The sequence below is a fragment of the Amphiura filiformis genome, chromosome 2 (assembly GCF_039555335.1).
Source record: "Amphiura filiformis chromosome 2, Afil_fr2py, whole genome shotgun sequence".
NCBI lineage: Eukaryota > Metazoa > Echinodermata > Ophiuroidea > Amphilepidida > Amphiuridae > Amphiura > Amphiura filiformis.
In genome coordinates this window covers 20,924,174-20,935,613 of record NC_092629.1, presented here as the reverse complement: position 1 = coordinate 20,935,613, position 11,440 = coordinate 20,924,174, and the positions used below count along the sequence as shown (strand labels likewise).

Below are 11,440 nucleotides of genomic sequence, written 5' to 3'. Positions count from 1 at the left end.
AGTAACGCAATGTAATTTACGAAATAAGACTACATCAAAAATGAGTTTCCTATTTTGCTCCTGAAAGTTGACAACTTTGGAGGTATGTAACAACTCAAATCCAATAGCTTCCGGTTACGTTAACCCCTGAACCCCTGACAGGGGCTCAAGCAAATACCACTGGCGCTGTGTTATGGAGGTTGTTGATCGATTCAGCACGTACTCCAAACAGAGGTCGCTTTTTAATATTAAAATATATTATGAAACTGTAGAAAAGCACCTTGATTATGACCAAATAAGTCATATTTTGGCAATTTTTTTTTTGCGCTCCGCGGGTGATACATGATGAGAGCAGGTCGGCTGTTCCCAAACTTGAGAAGGGCATTCCAACTATCTTTAGCAAGCGAAAGTTTTTAACACGTAAAAAGGTTTTTATCAAAATGAAGTGAATTTACCAACACGATTTACAAAAACAAGGCCAGCCAAAAGTTTGTTCTTCACTCCAAGGCAATCGACATATTGTGTGCTTCGATCGCGCAAGGTATTTTATTTTTAGGTCATTTTAGGGGAACACATCATCTGTCCACCTCACTCATTAAATCCGAGGTAATGGCGCTGTGTAGTCATATTTGAATTTAGCATTTTGTATTATATTAATTATATGCAAAACCTTTTTTAGATATAATCATTCACAAGTTGTTGGTGTGGTTGTCCAAACCATAGACCATTTGTCCAAACCGATCATTACACAAATTCCTATAGAGTCTATTGGAGTAAACACAGTGTCAAGAGTAATTACGTTTAAGAGATTGATGCCCTACTTAAGTAGGTTAAGCTATCTGTCATAAGAGAAGAATTTGGACCCATCCTACCATGCAATTTGCTTTCATCCCATCACCCCATGATGCCTCCATCCACTAACCATGAAGCTACATGTAGTAGATGGCCGGCAAAGCACAGACCGATAAAAGCACATAGGCTATAATGGCAGAAAATTGACTGGTGAAAAATTACACGTTTTACTGAGAGCTATGTCTTTAATATGGGAAATAATAAATTGAATTGAAATGAAAAAGTCATGATGTACATATAATAGATGACCTGCCGTACTGAGGAGATGTGACATGTCACAAAGAGGTTTCTGGGAGTGTCCGATGTGTTTTCGTAAATATACTTTAATATATTTCTGCATCTCTCTGACATCATCAACTCTTCTCTAAGCTCTTAAAGCCCTTTATCTTCCCATCTACATTAATCTCAACTCATCTCACCCCTGGGTCTCTTTTCCCTTAGTGCGCGAATGCAAGGATGAGCATGGTGAATATGATAGTTAAGTTTTCTCTCACCGGCTGTATTTATCAAAACATTAGCTGCTGCGTACAGTTATATTAATAGACATTCGATTTTAATCATTATGTGATCATTTTACAACAGAAAAAATGCATTTATCTCTCTTTTTTTCTTCTTAAACAAAAACAAAAACACACATAAAAAACAGACCAAAAAAAAAAAAAAAAAAATGGAAAAAAACCCTCACAATTTATATGTACAGTTCTTCAGGTTAGATCCCTATTTTACGCCAGACGCTTTGGGACTTACATATCAAAAAGTTGACAACAATGTAAAAAAAAATTGATATCGTTACACGCATTATTTTATCTAAATAAAAAACAATTAAATTTAAGGATATAATTTTATTTATAAAATCCCCACCATTTTGTTAAATCAAGTACATAACAAAAACAAGACTGAGAAAGTTTACTGGTTTCATGAACCCATCGTAAGTGACTGTACATCTTAACCCCATTGTAAATATATAGCTGTTTTAACTTTTTGTTTTCGTTTTCTTGTTATTGCTTTCTTCTCTTCTTCTGCTTCTACTGTACAGTTACGTTTTATGTTGTTCTTCTTCTCGTTCTCAATCTTCATGTTCGAACGCTGAATACACAAAATGACTCAGAAACACACCCACATATATTGAACACACCCCAATGTATTAGGAACACACCGAAATGTATTTGGAACACACCCAAATGTACTAGAAATGAACATCACCTTTTTCATCTCGCTTACAATAAAGTAGGATGATGAAGACCAAATCATCTCAACTCTTTTTTAAGATGCCATTTCACTGCCGGGTTTCACCGACGTGTTTATTCTCTGCGGGGATATTTACTATCACTGGGATCAAACAATTCTCTTCTCGCAGGCCACGTTCATTTAAAGCCATAATGTACGATCTTATAATATGAAATTGGTTAATTTTTTTCAAACCTGATTTTTTTGCACATTTGTAATGTTTACACATGTCCCAACTTGCACCTAAATGAAATCGGCCAAATTTGTTGTCTTTGTAGGTCAACAGAGCAAAGTTCGACATATTATCATAATTTAAAAATTATGATATGTCCTCCCATAGAACTGCGTGTTAAATGGCCAAAATAACCAGTTGGGCTTCTTAAGTTAGGCGGGCAGCCTAACTTATTTCTTTCTTGCCATTTCCTTTTTCTTTCTTCTTTCTCACAATTTGCTACTACTTCCACATCCTTGATCGGATTTCGACCAAACTCAGTCACAAGCAGTATTGGGTAGCTGGCTACAAAAGTTATGGGTTGTTTAACGTCAGAGGTCAAGTTTTCAAAATGCTTCAATTGAGCTGAAATTTAAATGCAATGATCCTTATGACATTCTTAACATGTTTTAAATATTTTAAAATTCATTTAATGTCATTAAGGGGGTCATACAGAGGGCAAAGGTTAAATTTTCAAAATGCCCTTTCCACGATTAAGGTATATTATTCGGCAATTAATGAAACGGTCTTATTAAAATCAATACTATCCAGCACCCAGCACAGTATTGCTGCTTGATCAGATTGTTACAATCATCCGCCTAACTTACCTCGTGCCCTTGCAAAGGGCACAGTTGCTCTAGTTTCATTTTACTTTGTTATTTCAACCTAAAATGGACAGCAACCATCCCCGTCAGTTAATACTACTATTATTGGTCCGAGTATAGTCCCACCCGTTTTTAGGTGAAAATTTTGCACAATTGGGGGGATTATACTCGAATTTCAAAAACAAGTTTTAAGTGGGTTTTTTTCGGTTTTGGAGTGTCCCTGGACCTAGACCTATAGATGCTAGGATCATTCATGGTTGACCTAAAAAAAATCAAGATGTTTTGTATTTTTAATATGAAAATTGATTATTTGTATTCCTGTCATACTCTATTAATGATTTCAAAATGCATTGAATTTTAATGCATTTTGAAATCATTAATAGAGTTTAGTTAGTGAGACTCAGTTGGGTTAGGGTTAATAAATGATCACATAAACAACCGAGACAAACGCAACATATTCTATTCTACATACAAGCAGAAAGTGCCTTTTCCTTCCAGAGCAACCTGATACAAAACATTCGTCTACCAAATAAGTGCAGCATCTGCTACGTTATTTATGTGTTGATTTTTAAAAATGATTTTGATTTTAATTTCGTGCACAGACGGCACATTATGATATTTACCTACTAATTATTATTCTTTGTATGATATGTGTTATGTTTATGTAGCATTTTTTTTTACTTCGTGAACAAATTGATTCGAAACATCCAAGACTGAAGATATTTATCTGTTTTGTATCATGTTTGGGCATATACACCAGGCACAAAAAGAAACTCGTAAGTTATATTCATCATTGCTGTTCAATAACTTGATAATTTTGGATTATTCTGAAATAAACATTTTGTTAATTGGACTTTTCTTTCTCATCTGTTCGTGAACATTGAGCAAGAATTGACCAAGATATGCGTCTCCAAACTGTCAAACCCCAAAATGAAAAGTTGCAATTTTAACGATTCAATTGTGCCTGTTACACTGTGTGCTTTATTGATCATGTTGATTGGCCCGTGGTGCTTGTGTGCAATACAACGATGCGTTCCCATTGAAAATCGTTGAAAATGCAACTTTCGATTTTGGGGTTTGAGGCTTTGGAGGCGCATATCTTGGTCAATTCTTGTTCGTTTTTCACGAACAGCGTGTCAAATGAGAAAGCAACGTCCAATTAACAAAATGTATATTTCAGAATAATCCAAAATTATCATGTTTTTGAACAGCAAGGATGAATATAACTGACGAGTTTCTTTTTGTGCCTGGTGTAGTTATAATGATATTGTTCTCTTTCAAATTCTCTTTCAAATTCTCAATGGGAAATGGCTGTAAATCGAGTGTTCTTGTTTGGTGTGATTTGCAGAAAGAAATACCTTGCTGCAAAAATATATACATAAAGCTAGAGGTAGCACCATATGGGCGCTGATATGCAAAAGTGCAAACTAATTCGTGTTTAAGTAGAGTACCAGCAACTAATATATAGTATAGCAGTACTTGACCCGCTCCTTCAGGGCTATCATGAGTGTCAGAAAAGGATAATAATTGAACGAGAGCAAGACATCGATTGCTCAGTGGGTAAGTTCAATAAATGCCGTGTGTAGCTGCCATGTGCAGATAGGTACAATATACTGTGTATAAATTGCTAATTGTTCACACGGCAAATAGGGACGGGTCTGCAGAGGCTAGAAAAGAGTATAATCGTGCAGAGAAGGTGGCCAGAGAGAACTATAATAACACCAGGTTGAGAAGGATGCTCTCGGATGACAGGCTCGGCGGCGGGAAGTGGTGGAACATTGTTGGCGCCCTGGCCGGTGAGTCCGCCAGAGGTGATGTGCTGGTGCTTAAGGATGGCCGTCGAGTCTGCACTACATCAAGAGACAATGCTGAAGGGTTCTACCAAACATTTGCCGCTGGAGGTCGGCTTGCGAGTGCGGGAGAGTCTATTCCTAGGGTTCGGCATTCAGCGGCGTGCTCGGTGGGGGAGTTGGCCTTCGGGTTCAAAGATGTTGGGAAACCAACAGTACTGATTTCAGATAAACAATTTGGATTTTGGCCACACCATAGCACAGCTGACATCCTCACCATTCTGACTCAAGGCTGGTTCAACTCCCTGGACAGAGGCAAAGAAGTGCGCCTGATTGCCCTGGACATTAAAGGAAAATTTGACAAAGTCTGGCATAATGGCCTTTTCTCGAAACTCATGGCAAGAGGAGTATCCGGCAAGCTGCTTACCTGGATTAGGAGCTACCTGACAGATTTTTCCATCAAATCCATCTAGCCAGTCATCACGTACTTCCTCCAACAATGCATCAGTTCTCCAGGGGCAATATTGGGCCCACTTTTATTCTCTGTCTTCATTGATGACCTGGGTGAAGAGCGTGAAAACCAGCAGATGATTCAACATTGTTTTGCGAGATAACATCTAGAGACAACCCTGAAGCAGTTACTGCTAGCCTAAACAGAGACCTGGAGAAAATGCGGACCTGGGCAGACAAATGGAAACTGACCTTCGAGCCATCAAAATGTATGGCAATGTCACAGTCTACAGCAAGCTGACCTGGACAAAGCAAATCCAGATCAGGACAGAGGAGATGATGGCAGAGGCAGCGCAACCGTTTACAAGGCCCAAGTTTGCAGTGTGATGAAATACGCCCCACTGTCTTAGATGAGTGCCAGCGCCACCACTCTAAGATTATTAGACTCTATCCAGAGGAAGGCCATTCGAATCATAGGTGTGAGCGAAGAGGGAGCGATTACAGAGCTGAACATCAGTGCACATCTCTTCATCAAAGACGTCAAGTTTCTGCAGCAAGAGTCCTCTACAAAATACACACCAGCTTGTGCCCACCAGATCTGAAGGCATTGCTACCAAAGCCATGTGTAGTCAGAAGAGCTACCCGTTCCAGCTTGTCCATGCCTTGCCATGTTCTCACAGTACCAGCTTCTAGAACCACATCTACTGGCAGGACCTTCATCCACACTGCAGTTCACGTTTGGAATAGCCTACCAGATTGAGTAGTCGGAGACGTAACTGACAACGGCGCACCATCATCCTTCAAGAGCAGAGTACATAAGCATCATATTTCATGTGTTACTGTACCCCTTCACTCTTGTTGCTCCCAAGCTGCTGTGAACCACTGATTGGCCCGTGTGGTTGTCTTTTATAGTGCCTAGGTGCCTATATAAGTTCTTGACTTGTGTCACCCTCATAGGCTATTGTTCACTCTAGCATTTTGTATATATATATAATAAAAAAAAGATATTGCATTTACCCATTTCTGGCACTAAATGCAAAAACACAACCAATTTATGATGGTAATAAATACTGTACTTGATGTGATAAATAATGCTGTCGGTTATAATAAGAATAAGACGATAGCTCCTAGAATGTTTTGACGCTGCCAGGTGAGAGCGCGCCTCCTATTTTTATGCTGCTTTATCATAGCCAGTTTGCATTTTTCCCGCATTTTCGCATCCTCTCTTTAAAACCTCTGGCTACATGCGCTATTAAAAGTTGTGTCTTTAACATTTTATCGGCCTAAAATTATGCGGACATCACAGTGCAACCTTACTTTATCATTATGTATGTAAATATACTACATAATATGCCAAGACAGTGCATTACTGTTATTTCAAATTATTAAGTCAATAATATTGATGTTGAATTACAATGTGAGGTTTGTTAAGGATTGAGAGTTGAATCGATTCTTTGACATAATTAGAATACTATAAGCTTATACATCCCTCCCAAAAGTTTGTGCCAACTCCAAAATACAAGGGTCACAAATGAAAATTGCTTGGAATACTGTAAAATGTATGTCAAACTATCCGTCTTATCACAAGGATTTTTGAAAAGTAATTATAGCCTTTACTACCCACGACTTTTGGTCACGGCGTTATAAGACAAAACATGTCAAATGTCAAAGGTCAATCACACCAAGTTAGCATGTTTGAATGAGACTATGTGATAGCTTCTTAAATTTTCTAACAAAACATTATATAATGTTCAATTCTATAACTGGATAATACTAACAACAACTATCACACTAATGTGTACATAAATTATATTTTAAGGTCTTTTAAACATAGATTTTCGTTTCTTTTCCAAATTATTCATCATTTCTGCTTTTTTTGTTTTTTTTTATTCTATAAACTATACTGTATTGATGTAATTTAAATTCAATTTAGCCAAATAATATAAGTCATTCTTAGCATTTCATGATAAATTTGTTTTGAAAATGTCGTTGCTATCTGTTACTATTTTTCTGTTTTAATGCCATTACACCAGTATCAGCCACTTGTAAAAACACGATTCAGTGTTCAACTTTTCTTAAAAGTGACATAGTTCTACATGCTATCAAACAAGCGAGGCGTCAATTAAGTGATCACAAAATGATCTAGAACAGATTTCACCAATAGTAGAAAACAAACTTACAGCTTGCGAAAAAAAAAATATTAAAAAAAATGTGTATTTCATTGAGTATAGGTCTTTTTTAATCACCCTGTACGTCCCGTTTCACTGTACAGTCCGTGTGTGTATGTACAATGTACATATTGACAGACAGTATATTACCTGGTAAATATACAATATTAATGCTCGCTCTTAACTGAATATTGATTTATCGCCATACCATTTTGGTGTTTTGTTATTTAATTAAGTTGATATATTTTTCTTATTTTCAGAACTAAATCACTGCGAATACCGCCAAATGTGATGATTATCAACTTAGCTATTAGCGATTTGTTGCTGAACATTACTCTTCCTCCAATGATGTTTATCTCCGTCGTTAACAGATACTTCCTATTTGGAGATACAGGTAATGTATGTGGTCCCAGGAAACACAAAACGTTATCGACATCATTCGCAAAAGGTTAGAATAGGTCGCCAGAAACGTTTAAATATCAAGTTATTTAAAGGGTATATAAAGAGTATAAAACATTTTCATAACATTTAATAACATTTTTTAATAACTTACTGCAAATATTCTAACATAGTGTTATTAAAGGGTTGACAAAATATTTGGAATTTGAAATATTAGTTTCCAAAAAATATTTTACAATAACATTTTGAAAAATTAAAAAATATTTTTGTAGCGTAGGCCTATTTTCATACAAAACGTTTTAAAACGTTTTCATGACCTTTATATAACCTGATATTAAATGTTATTTAAAAGGTCTCTACCAAAACTAAAACCCAAAATATAACCTGTCTAAAACGTTTTTAAAATGTTTTGTATTGGCGGTGGTGTTCATGGAATTGGGATTAGAGGTAACACCGAATCTTACTTTTTCTCCAATAATGTTGACTATGAGATATCAGTGAATGCAAACAACCGTGCAGAAATTATCAAACGAAAACAGATTTCTAAGTTATAGTGAACTGCAACGTTAACCATTGCAGGCCCATATATGAAAATAAAAAAAATACCATGGTTACTATTGATGTGGACTTGAAAATGAAAACATTCAAATTATGGGTTAATGATGGTGCTTTCACCACAGTTTCCTTACTTTTTAACCATTTTCAAAGAACGAGGGCTTTATGGTTACGATGGTTATTATGATCACTTTGGCTATAAGATCATGATTCCTGAACTGCTTTATATGTTATTTGTTGTACTTGCTGTCGGTATTGGACTACCGTAAAACCCCGTCTACAAGCATATAGAGTACTTCTGATGAAAGCTACATTTATCCAGGCGCCATTATGGAGTTTGAGCAAATAAATTACGGATCCAAGCATATGCAAACAAGTATTATTTTAAGACCAATCTATTGTATTGGTATATTTACGCTTTCTTCGAATTAATTTAGCTTTCATAAAAAAACACTATATATGCTTGTAGACGGGGTTTTACGGTATTCCAGTTGAAGCTCATACACCCCATATGGAAGACAATACCTTAATCTTCGCCACGTGGAATATCAAATTTCAAACGGGGTTTATTAAAGTTACACCTGACTACATGACTGTACATCCCCTGAGTGGGTGAGTCATGTCATCATACTGGGACGTAAGTATATTAACTGAGATAGACAATTGTTCTACAAGCCAGGTTATTTGTCTTTTCCCAGGCTGTAAACTTGACGGCTTTTGTGGCGCCTTGTTTGGTATTTCGTCCATCTCAAATCTGACGGTGATAGCTATAGACAGGTTAGCACATTACGAGATTTGTGTAGGAGGTCCCATCTGCAATATCTGCCAGGTGTGAAAATGTAGACTGTAAAAATTATCAAACTTATGGTAGCTATTGCAGGTAGAGCCTTCTTGCACCCCTAACTTTCAGGGTCTTGAAAAATTATAACTATAATACTTATAATACTGTAAAAATTGTCAAATTTATGGTAGCTGGTAGGGCCTTCTTGCTCTAACTCATAACTATCTAAACCAGTTTGGGTTTTCAGGTCCTTAACAAATTAGTATGAATATAATACTTACCCGAATACTTATCAAAAGTAGCATTTAAACTGGTCTACAACACTGACTTTTTGACCCGAATATTTCAGAGAAACCACTCTCCGTCAGCAGCAATGTAATGCTGTTGGTAGACTGACTGGTGATTTTATAGTGTTTCTATATATATATATTGACAATGTCCTTTTTGTCCTTCGTGAAGGCCTTATCTGCATTTGCAGCAATGAATGGTTCAAATTAATAGTTTAATAGTTGATTCGGACAAGCATGTGCCCTATTCGCCATTCCTATGACGTCAAAAAGCTTACACCGGGTTGTATTTTTTCAGATCATAAAACAATCTATAATTATATATCTATACTTTAAGCATCATAAATGATTTCTTGCGCTAGTTGTTGATGTTCAAATGTCTCTATGTTCTAGTGTAAGATGTGAAGGCCTCCTCCTCCCTTGTTTGTATGATACTGGTGTGTTGTGTGTTGTTTATGCTGTTCACCCTAATTGCCCATTATCCAGAAGTACCAGACTTGAGCCCTGTTTAACAGGGACAGTCAGTGTTATGTTTCGGTCAGTGGTTAGAGCGTCCGCCCGACAAACGGGAGGTCGGGGTTCAAATCCCCAGACAGGCAGGTAAGTCCGGATTTATTTCGCTGGTTTATCTTCCTATGCATGATATGTTTCTATTGTAATTTCATGTTCAATTGCACTATGTTACCAAATCTTTAAGCTATCTAACTATTGAAATAATGTTATCTTTTCAGGTGCTATTCACTCGAGAAGTTAAACAGTATCTCGTATCATCGTGCTTTTGCTATGGTTGGCTTGGTGTGGATATACAGCTTCATATGGGCTATTTTACCATTCGTCGGGATTGGGGAATACGTATTAGAAGGATATCATGTTAGCTGTACATTCCAATATCTTAACCAATCGATCAGGAATAAGATCTATGTTGGGTGCTTATATTGTGGCGCGTTCGTGTTCCCTGTCTCCGTTATCGGGATATGTTATTGGAAAATGTACCAGAAAGTAAAGGCGACACGGAAGACTTTGATAAGTGCTGTGGCTGGTATGACCGGAATACATAGAGGTGGTTGTAGCGGGAAAAATCGGCCAAAGGGTTTGAGCATGCGTGGTGTTGGAAAATACACTACCTCAAAACGGAAAAGTATCGATGATCGGTGGAGAGGACAAAAATTAGAGTTACAGATAGCACGGGTAGGCGCGTTTCTTACAATCCTATTTGTTGTTTCATGGACACCGTATGCTACGGTCGCTCTGATTGGTCAATATATCAACCCAGATTTAGTCACTCCGCTTTCGCAGACGATTCCCGTAGTCTTCGCCAAATGCTCCGCTGCTTGGGATCCATTTGTGTACGCCATAAAGCATACTAGTTTTCGATCTGCGTTGCGGTCTCAGTTTGGAAAGAAGACTAGACAGAGAGTAAAAAGAAACAATAAAGAGAACGATTCTAAGGCAAAATTGGACGATGTAGTTGAAAGGTCATCAAGTAAAAGTAAAGATTTGGAACTTGATGAAGGTGAACTGTATCCACTGAAAGCTTAAGTTGAAAACACGGATGTTGTCCAAAAGACACGCAGCTGAAATAAAAATAAAAAACGGACAAAAAAAAAAAAAAGAACGACACAATATACACCCACAATGAATTCATTCTCAATAAAGAACAGGATATAACTGACACAATATTACCCTCAATTGCCTCATAGTTCCATAACAACAAATAATAGCCCATAACCATGATAACTTGACCACAAATAGTGGAATATTATAATATGTTTTATACTCAATGATCATTCTGTGAGTGCATAAAGATATTGTGGTTGAAGAACTGTGTTTCAAACATGGCTTATTCTAGTTAAAATCCATACTCCTGTAATTAATCTGCAATACTGGTGCTGAAGATTTCAAATGGAGTCAACCATTCAGGTAACCCCAATTAGAATTCACTCTCTCTGTATTAAGGGGACTCGATCTTTTGTGCGTAATTATAGAGGGCCAGGGGATTCACTCTATCATTTAAAAAAATATTTGAAGAAGTCAAGGAGCCCTAAGAATAAAAACTGTAGTGTAATTCACGCCAGACACAATTTCTTTATATGACAAAAATTAATTTTTGTAATCGATCAAAAAACAAACGTTTTA

The 11,440-nt window shown here is 36.9% G+C and overlaps 1 protein-coding gene across 1 annotated transcript; it reads left to right on the top strand.

The window, feature by feature from the left end:
• The first annotated feature begins 5,381 nt into the window (after positions 1-5,381).
• On the top strand, positions 5,382-11,019 carry LOC140138954 (melanopsin-B-like). Its single transcript, XM_072160737.1, has 4 exons — positions 5,382-5,488; positions 7,537-7,676; positions 8,935-9,013; positions 10,036-11,019. Exons 1-4 carry the CDS (start codon positions 5,382-5,384, stop codon positions 10,841-10,843), a joined length of 1,134 nt encoding a protein of 377 aa, XP_072016838.1. The 3' UTR covers positions 10,844-11,019.
• Positions 11,020-11,440: the final 421 nt, after the last annotated feature.

Coding starts and splice junctions, on each gene's coding strand:
- LOC140138954 (XM_072160737.1), top strand. CDS start 5,382: ATGTATGGCAATGTCACAGTCTACAGCAAGCTGACCTGGACAAAGCAA. Junction 5,489..7,536: donor CAACCGTTTACAAGGCCCAA/GTTTGCAGTGTG, acceptor TATTTTTCTTAT/TTTCAGAACTAAATCACTGC. Junction 7,677..8,934: donor CTTCCTATTTGGAGATACAG/GTAATGTATGTG, acceptor GTCTTTTCCCAG/GCTGTAAACTTGACGGCTTT.